The 10180-nt window shown below is 38.4% G+C and overlaps 1 protein-coding gene across 1 annotated transcript; it reads left to right on the forward strand.

Annotated features, from left to right (window-relative positions):
* The first annotated feature begins 2073 nt into the window (after positions 1 to 2073).
* Positions 2074 to 7140, forward strand: LOC106604897 (uncharacterized). Its single transcript, XM_014200012.3, has 6 exons — positions 2074 to 2340; positions 2725 to 3069; positions 3254 to 3508; positions 3694 to 3840; positions 4643 to 4750; positions 5010 to 7140. The coding sequence occupies exons 1-6, from the start codon at positions 2292 to 2294 to the stop codon at positions 5201 to 5203; spliced, it is 1098 nt and encodes a 365-aa protein (XP_014055487.3). The 5' UTR covers positions 2074 to 2291; the 3' UTR covers positions 5204 to 7140.
* The last annotated feature ends 3040 nt before the right edge of the window (positions 7141 to 10180 follow it).

The following is a 10180-nucleotide window of genomic DNA, read 5'->3' on the forward strand; positions in this document are numbered from 1 at the left end:
TACTGTAAGTCGCTCTGGATAAGAGTGTGTGCTAAATTACTAAAATGTAAATAACGATAGAATAACATATGCTGTGCTATGGGACCAGCCTAGCATGTAGAGGCATCATCCTTTCTTCAGCAATAGCATCCAGAGGAACATATCTGACCTGCCACAACATTTTCTGAGGCCTTTCTCATTGATTGATGAGTTTTTCTTTCTTCAAAAATTATATATCCACCAATTTTTCACATTTGTGTTTTAGCATCAGAAATTATTCACATGTGTGTAAAATATTACTGATCTCAGATTTTTTTGGGGAGTCATAGATTTCATAAAATGTGTTTTTTTTTGTTGCAAAGAGATATATACTGTATCCATTGTTTAGCTGGAATGTAATCTTTGTATGCTGTATATTTGACTGTGTTTTGTGGTTGTCTCACTTAAGATGAATGCACTTACTGTAAATTACACTTGATTACTGTAAGTCACTCTGGATAACATCATCTGCTAAATGACTAAAATGTAAATGTTTTACATACAAATCTCATCTTACTGTATTGAATATAGATGTCACAAATGTATAATTTCTACAGTTCTTTATTAAAAATGTAGTTATTTGTTGCATTTGACTGTGTAAAACATAGCAGTACTACTTTCTTATCTGAGAGTGGATATATAGCATTTTGCAATAAAACATTATTATTTGTCTCTATGAAATGAAACCATCAAGTGATTTTAAACAGATGTCTGTCATTGAAAAACCCCATGCATGCCATGATCATATAGTGAAAAAACACACCAATCTCTTTCATAAGTTCTTTAAACAATAAAAGTTTGGGCAAGCAAAATTTCACAAAGTGAAATGGTATTAATAAAGTTTTAGCAAAGGATTTACACTTATCATCACTACCAACAAAACAGCTATTTGTTCTATCCTCAGGCATGGAGACATCCTGTGATGCTACACAGAACATGTCGTGTTACGGAGCTCTGGGAGGAACTGTCTATCTCCAGCTGATGAATGATGCCACAGGATCCAAACTCAAATTCAAAATAGACCCCACTGGTGCTAATACAGAGATATTCAAAATGAAACAAAACAAAGTAATCCATGAATTCATTAAAGCCAGATCAGAGTTCTTTATCAATAATGGGGCATTTCAAATAAATAACACATAGAGGAGTGATTCTGCTAAATATTGTTTTGAAATCTTGAATTCAGATACTTGGAGAGCAGAGGAGTACCACAGATCATTGGAGGTCAGGAGCTAAAAAACTCACTTCTATTTGCCAAATAAGAATATTCCAAATAAGCCAAATGCAATTTATATTGAAAGATTGAATGTTGTCATGCATGGTTTGTGAGGGACTGTGTCAAATTAATTATACATTTATGAAAAAAATGTTTTTGGGGGTTAAATACGCCTTTGAAGGCTTACATACAGTAACCCTCATGTGTGGTCTACAGCTTATCATGAGATACTCTACCTCAACTGAGAAAAACCTTGAAAGTTTCTTAATATTAGATTTGGGGCACCAGCTGTTGTTTACGAATACACACAAACCGCCACCACTTGTCTTACCGGAGGCAGCTGTTCTATCTTGCCATTGCAGCGTAAATCCCGTCAGCTGTATTTTATCAATGTCGTCGTTCAGCCATGACTTGGTGAAACATTTGCTACTACAGATTTTAATGTCCCGTTGGTAGGATATTCGTTATTGTAGCTCGTCTATTTTGTTATCCAATGATTGTACGTTGGCAAATAGGACTGATACTGATACTGTTACTGTAACGAATTATATTAATTTTCCCATATTACTGTTTCTATTTCATGAAATTCACTACTGAGGGTTTTGTACATTCTTTACCTAAATAAATAACCCAACAACTGTCCACATTTGTCATATTCTAGTCGAAGAACCCTTTTAGATTCTAGATATAACCTATTTTTCTGAGAGTGTAGACTCACTTAGCACTTTTGTACAACTTGTCTGATATTACACATCAAGAGACATGAATAAAGCCAGCCTGGCTGTTTATGTAGTGAACAAGTGAAACCTTGATGAGGCTGTTCCTCTTTCCTCTGTGTCAGAACCTATTAATAATTTATTTTGCTTGTCAACAACTAAGTGAATTCTAATGATTGACGAGGACAGCTGGAGTGTCTTTCATACCACCTTTGCATAGGTTTAGTTTATGTTGTAAATTGTCAAGTTATGGAAATTCAGCACTGAATCGAAAATAGAGGATTTTGTTACACTACAGTATATCTTAATTTGTTAACTTGAGCCCTGTGTTGTGAAGAGACATGAAGGCTCTGTTTGGACTGTTGGTGATGTTAGCAGCAGTGTCTCATGGTAAGAAGTTTCTTTATGTGTCGATTTCCCTCTTGTTTGATATACAGTAAGGAGCCTTGTTAATATCATGCAGAACGTGAACCACGAGATCAAAGTTCTTTGTGGTATACTATAGGCTACTCAGAATCACTTTTGTCAAATGAATCCCTCTCATAATGACTAATGATAGATACAGAGACAATATTCAAAGCACTGAAAAAGACAGATGTCTTTTTATTAATTGTCCCGTGATAATTATAACTGACTGAGGTACTATTATGTTGCCTATTACCTTGATGTCATTGGTTTAGTTATACTGTTGCTTCTATTCTCATCCATAAAATGAAAACTCAAAACTAGGACAGTGATAGTCACTACAGTGTCTATTTTCCTCTTGATTTTCAGGCATGGAGAGGCCCTGTGATGCTAGAGAGGATGGAGCTCAGTGTTATGGAGCTCTGGGAGGAACTGTCTATCTCCAGCTGATAAACGTTGTCAGTGGAGTCCCTGACATATTATTAAAAACCGAATCCAATGATACTGCTAAAGTTATACTGAAAATTAGAAACAGAACCCCAGAAATAGTGAAAATCCACAAATCCATTGAAACCAGAGCACACTTCTTTATCAACAATGGGACTTTTAGGATAGATAACACAGAAAGGAATGATTCTGCTGAATATAGACTAGAAACATTTAATTTAGATGGGAAAGCATTAGGGACCAGGAGACTACAACTGTTCATTGAAGGTACAGTAATTAGATAACCCTTTAAAAATCGAATTTTGACAAATACTTATTACTAACTATAACTATAATAACTTGACTGCAAACGCTTCTGTGGCCTTCTACTTCTAGAAGAAGTGTTGCTTTCTAATTTGCTTTCGCGAAAGTCTGCAAATGTCTACAGATGTCGATTCTTCTTCCTCCACAGCCCCAGTGTCCTCTCCTCAGCTGTCCTCTCAGTGTCTGACCCATGGAGAGATGAGGGTGTCCTGCTCCTCTGAGGGGGACGGTCCTCAGTACAGCTGGACTCTGGACGGACACACACATAGAGACACTGAGGCCTCCCCTGGTGGCAAGACAAACACCGTGACACTGAAGAGAGGCCAGTCTGGAGATCTCACCTGCACTGTAAAAAACAACATCAACAGTGTTACTGTGAGCAAAATAATCTCCCCCTGTGAGGGTAAGCTACTGTTTAATAAATGTTGTTAATCCAATATATTATGAAAAATAATATCAGTGATTAATGATAATCATGATGATGATCAATCTTTATCAATGGACATTGAACTGTTAAGAAAGCACTATCCATTTGCCAGTGTTCAATTCAGATACATATAAGATTCCTGTTTAATTGATCATCTGCAGGGATTATGTATGTTAACTGCACTTCCAACGGGACAAAGATATCAGAGTGGGTGATTGCCACTGGTAATACCCTGTGTATTGAGCTTACAACAGAGGCACACACAACTGTGACAAATGCCTTCACCAGTAAAACAGAGGCAACCGAAGGTAAGTGACCTGACAATCTAGTGACCTCCACTCTAAATCATCCCACTCTAAATCTTTATCATACTATATTATAAAACTTTGTAGTGCTATTTTTAGTACACTGTTTAAACTTGTTGTCCTTTTTTTTTGTCCGCCATCAACTTTAATGGAATTTCCTCAAAATACTAAAGGGCCCATTGTGACATCATGACTTCCAAAATTCTATTCTATTCACTCTAAACAATGTAACTTTTGATCTAAATCAGCTACTTTGACCAATCCCAATAATTTAGACGATAGACTTAGAAAGTGTATGAAATATAAGTTTGCTTCTGTGCTATTCAAATTTGAAATCAGAACAGAATTATCTTCTGCCCATCAAATGAAACTGTTTTAGTAATCGCATCAACTACATTTCCTCTCAGCTTTTCCAAGTAACTGACATTTTGACCACTTTTCCATCAAGTTAGAATAACATTTTTAGCATATGACTGCTTCGCGTCGACTTTTACAAACAACTGAAATTTTGACCACTTTCACAACAACTTAGACAAACACTTGGAGCCAACGAAATCTTAGTCTACTTCTCTGCTTTTCAAATCTCATATCTGAACACTTTTTCCACTACCACAAAAATAATTTAAGAGCTAAAGCAAGTCCCACAATTTACTATCTAGTTATCATCATAATCATTAATATGAATGATGGATTTCATGGCCTTTTATGTAGTAACAGTGGTGGAAATTAAACAACCTTCATGCTACAATGAAACAACCTTCATGCTTATATGTTGTTCTGTCTCTGTTTCCTCTCTTATACCCAGAGATCATAGGGATGGTAGCAGGGTCTCTGGTAGGCATAGTCCTTGTCCTAGGGATGGTGTTGGCAGTTTACTGTGTCCAGAAGAACAAGAAACCTCCAAAAACTCCAGGTTAGAGGATATTTTGCTGTAGCTCTTAATTTTTTTAAAGTACTACAATATCAAATCAAATTGTATTAGTCAAATGCGCCGAATACAACCTTACAGTGAAATGCTTACTTACGAGCCCCTAACCAACAGTGCAGTTTCAAAAAAATATGGATAATTTACAATGTCTTGCCAGTGAAATATTAACATGCAATCTGACTCTCTCGCTCTCTCTCTCTCTCTCTCTCTCTCTCTCTCTCTCTCTCACTCTCTCTCTACACAGTTAATGTTGACAGTCAGGATGTGGAATACGCTAATGTCAGGATACTGAAGAAGCAAATGAGACAGACTGTGGTTCCCCATCAGTCAATGGAGGTGGAGTATGGACAGAATAAAATATTAGAGGGTCCCCAGCGGAGTGTAGACACACTTGAGGAGGAAGACTGTGTGTACGCCAGGGTACGGAAAGTTCAGTGAGCAAGGTACTGTCTAGATTCAATATGATAGAAGGAGGCTGTTAGGGATGATATGGACATATCATCCCTAACAGGTATTGCATATCTTACAGATTTCGTCCCATTATCACTAGATTCAGGTTTTGAAACGTGGTCGTTACTTAATTTGCAATATGTACAGCAAGTCTTAAAGAACAACCAAGTTAAATCATTTGACGAACTAAGTTCAAACTTCCATTTGCCAAAGTTCTTTAGCTATTTAGAGCTAAGAGACTATTTACTGAAACACCCCAAATGGGTAATAACAGGGTGAGCCCTCTCCCATAGAAAAACTCAGAATCAATAATCAGAAAATGGCAACTAGTAGTAAACAAATAAAACTGTACCAATGTGTTGATATCATGGCACAGCGCAGTACTCTGCAAACTAAGTGCAAGTGGGAATCTGAACTTGGGGAGAAAATTGAAAATTAAACTTGGGAGGCAATACCATTTTGGGTACTTTCTAACTCCAGACACAATGGTGAAGATAAGTAAAGAAACAACCGATGAATACTGGAGAAAATGTGGGAATTGTTCATAAACTACCCACTTATTTTAGGGTCTTGTTCTAGAATGATGAACTTCTGGAATTATGTTTTTGACTTTGTAAACAATATATTAAAATGCTCCCTGGCAAAGGACACGAGTGCCAAACTCAAAATGCTTATCTATCGATTATTCTCTTGTCTGCAGCAAATAAATGTATTACAGCACATTGGTTAAATAAGGACATTCATACTATGAAAGAGTGGAATTGTAGAGTGAAATAAATGTATTTAATGGAGAATAAAATTACAAACAGATATATGTGAAAAAAGATGGGAACCGGTCCTTGTAAATAACATTGTGTAGACATAAGACTCATTAGTCTTGACGCAAACAAACATATGATGAATGTGATTACACATGTTTGCTTTTCTTTTTTCAAATTGCATTTCCTTTTGGTGCTTACGGTGCCTTCAGAACGTTTTCACACTCCGCGACTTTTTCCACATTGTGTTGTTACAGACTGAATTTAAAATGGATTAAATTGAGATTTTGTGTCACCGGCTTACACACAATAATGTCAAAGTGGAATTATGTTTTTAAAAATGTTTACAAATTAATAAAAACTGAAAATCAGAAATGTCTTGAGTCAGTAAGTTTTCAAGCCCGGGCAAAAATATGTTCAGGAGTAAAAAGTTGCTTAACAACTCACCTCTGTGTGCAATAATAGAGTGGCAAAGAAATTAGCTTCATATCCTGAATACAAAGCGTTATGTCTGGGGCAAATCCAACACAACACATAAATGAGTATCACTCTTCATATTTTCAAAAATGGTGGTGGCTGCATCATGTTATGGGTATGTTTGTTATCGGCAAGGACTAGGGAGTTTTTTAGGATAAAAAGAAATGGAATAGAGCTAAGCACAGGCAAAATCCTAGCGGAAAACCTTCTTCTGTCTGCTTTCCAACATACACTGGGTGTCACGACTTCCACCGAAGGTGGCTCCTCTCCCTGTTTGGGCGGTGCTCGGCGGTCGTCGTCGCCGGCCTACTAGCTGCCACCGATCCCATTTTCCTTTTCATTTAGTTCTGTCTGGTCTTACACACCTGTGTCTAGTTTTTCTGATTTCCGTGGGTTAGTCTGTGTGCGGGATTATTGCTGTATGGTACATGTAAGGGGTGCGTGCCTGCACCACGGGCGTTGTTTTGTTTTAAGTACGGTATGTGTTTACCGTGGACATATTGCTTGTAGCTAGCGGAGTCGAGGTTTCTCCTCTGTGTGTATCGTTCCCTCCCTGGGAGTGGATACAACATTTGTGCGGTTTTCCTTTGTGTCTGTGTTGCGCTTTCGGAACCGCCTAATAAACTCTTGATTTTCCCTGGAACCCTTCTGCTCTCCTGCTCCTGATTCCACCCCCCCCCCCCCCCCCCCCCCCCCCCCTCCATCGAGAAGCATTGTTACACTGGGATACAAATACACCTTTCAGCAGGACAATAACCTAAAACATAAGGCCAAATATGCACTGGAGTTGCTTACCAAGATGACATGGAATGTTCCTGAGTGGTCTAGTTACTGTTCTAACTTAAATTGGATTGGAAATTTACAGCAAGACTTGAAAACGGCTGTCTTGCAATGATCAACAAACACCTTGACATAGCTGGAAGAACTTTAAAAAAAATAATGTGTAAATATTGTCCAACCCAGGTGTGCAAAGCTCTTACAGACTTACCCAGAAAGACTCACAGCTGTAATCACTGCCAAAGGTGATTCTAACGTGTATTGACTCAGGGGTGTGAATACAGGGGTGCGAAAAATAAATGAGATATTTCAATAAATTTGCAACAATTTCTAAAAACAGGATTTCACGTTGTCATTATTGGGTATTGTGTGTAGATGGGTGAGAGGAAATATCACGACTCAGGATAAGACCAGATGCAGACAGTTTGAATAACAGACGTTTATTATAAAACAGGAGGCAGGCAAATGACAGGTCAAGGGCAGGCAGAGGTCGGTAGTCCAGGGCAAAGTCCGTAAGGTACAGAACGGCAGGCAGGCTCAGGGTCAGGGCAGTGATCAAAACCAGGATAACTAGTAAACAAGCTTGTGATCAAAAACGAGGAAAACTAGTAAACAGGCTTTGTCGGCGTGATGAGACAAGACGAACTGGCAACAGACAAACAGAGAACACAGGTATAAATGCACACGGGATAATGGGGAAAATGGGCGACACCAGGAGGGGGGTGGAGACAAGCACAATGACAGGCGAAACAGATCAATGTGTGACAGGATAAAAAAAATGTTTAATCAATTTTGAATTCAGGCTGTGACACAACAAACTGTGGAATAAGTCAAGGGGTATGAATACTTTCTGAAGGCACTGTAATTGTATAGTTATCTGGTTTGTTGTGTACCTGTTTGTATCTCAGAAGACCAGAACCTTAATAATAAAAATAATAACAATAATAGTAATTTACTTTACAAACACTAATTAAACTACATACATTTCTGATCATATCTAAGATAGTACATGATAGTATAATCTTAATTCAGCACACAGTACCTGTACAGCAAATAAGATAATATTACATTTTTTGCAATTGTTATTTATAATTTGAGCTAGTGCAATAATAAGCTAATGTTGTAAATAAATTCTGAGATACATTGCCATATCTTTTCACACCATCAGAACATATTTTTCTTCCCCTGAACATTTCCACGTCTCTGGTTTCAGTGGGTTAAAGTTGCTGATGCATTAACTGTTTGAGTCACATGATTTCCAGTCGAGAAACCCCAGAGTTGATGGACAGACTGATTGGGTAAAACCAACATACTGTGGCTTTTCTTCAGGGCGTTAACATACTCGGTTAGCTCCTCTGATTAACTCAATCAATCAAATCAAATGTATTTATATAGCCCTTCGTACATCAGCTGATATCTCAAAGTGCTGTACAGAAACCCAGCCTAAAACCCCAAACAGCAAGCAATGCATGTGAAAGAAGCACGGTGGCTAGGAAAAACTCCCTTGGAAAAACTCCCTAGAAAGGCCAAAACCTAGGAAGAAACCTAGAGAGGAACCAGGCTATGAGGGGTGGCCAGTCCTCTTCTGGCTGTGCCGGGTGGATATTATAACAGAACATGGTCAAGATGTTAAAATGTTCATAAATGACCAGCATGGTCAAATAATAATAATCATAGTAGTTGTCGTGGGTGCAACAAGTCAGCAACTCAAGAGTAAGTGTCAGTTGGCTTTTTCATAGCCGATCTTTGAGAGTATCTCTACCGCTCCTGCTGTCTCTAGAGAGTTGAGAACAGCAGGTCGGGGACAGGTAGCACGTCCGGTGAGCAGGTCAGGGTTCCATAGCCGCAGGCAGAACAGTTGAAACTGGAGCAGCAGCACGGCCAGGTGGACTGGGGACAGCAAGGAGTCATCATGCCAGGTAGTCCTGAGGCATGGTCCTAGGGCTCAGGTCCTCCGAGAGAAAGAAAGAAAGAGAGAAAGAGAGAATTAGAGAGAGCAAATTTAAATTCACACAGGACACCGGATAAGACAAGAGAAATACTCCAGATGTAACAGACTGACCCAAGCCCCCCGACACATAAACTACTGCAGCATAAATACTGGAGGCTGAGACATCTAGACAGCCACTACATAACTAAAAGTAAAGCATATATGATTTCACCATATGTCAGTCTCAAACAAAATAAATGAATCAAAAAGAACAAATTGAGAACAGGATGTTGAGAAATAAAGATAATGATGTTGATAACATAATGTAATCTTGTGTAATATGCAGTGGAATCACTTGTCATGCTTCATTGTTGATGCCGCTGCGTGATGGGAAATTGGAATTTGAAAATAAAATCCAGTTTTTTAAAAACAAGCAAAAGTTTTGCCTGTCTTCTCTGATACTACAGTATAGAGATACAAAAAAACAGAGCCTTGGGCTACCATTCATCCCATATGAGAAGTAATAAACACAGTCTATATAAAATCAAATGTTATTGGTTGCATTCTGTTGATTCTTGCTAGAAATATACTTATTCATGTTACCATACCATCACTTATTGATTACTTTACATGTATAAGAATGTATATGTTGGGGTTAATGAAGGATGGATAGCAATTTGGTGTATGGAATTACTGAGTGAGACAAGGTGAAGTGCAGAAAGCTAATATTCTGTTCCTAAGGAGGGAGGCAGAGGGCAATAGTCTAGTTTCAGTTCTTGATAAGGAGCGAGGAATTCGGCTCGAGGTCAAGTCAACAGATGAAGTGAGTAGAAACCTCTGGGAAGAGGGACAGGGGGGCCCACCACAACGACTCTCCTACTACAGTCCTATCGCACACACATACATTTCCCCGCCCACAAAGGTTCCAGCACCAGGCATGGTCATGACTACACCAGTGAGAGGAAACAATTAAGATCCTGCCTAGCAACAGAGATGTATTGGCTGTCTAGATGTGTAAGGAGT

This window comes from Salmo salar, chromosome 05 (assembly GCF_965601325.2).
Source record: "Salmo salar chromosome 05, fSalSal1, whole genome shotgun sequence".
NCBI classification, from domain to species: Eukaryota; Metazoa; Chordata; class Actinopteri; order Salmoniformes; family Salmonidae; genus Salmo; species Salmo salar.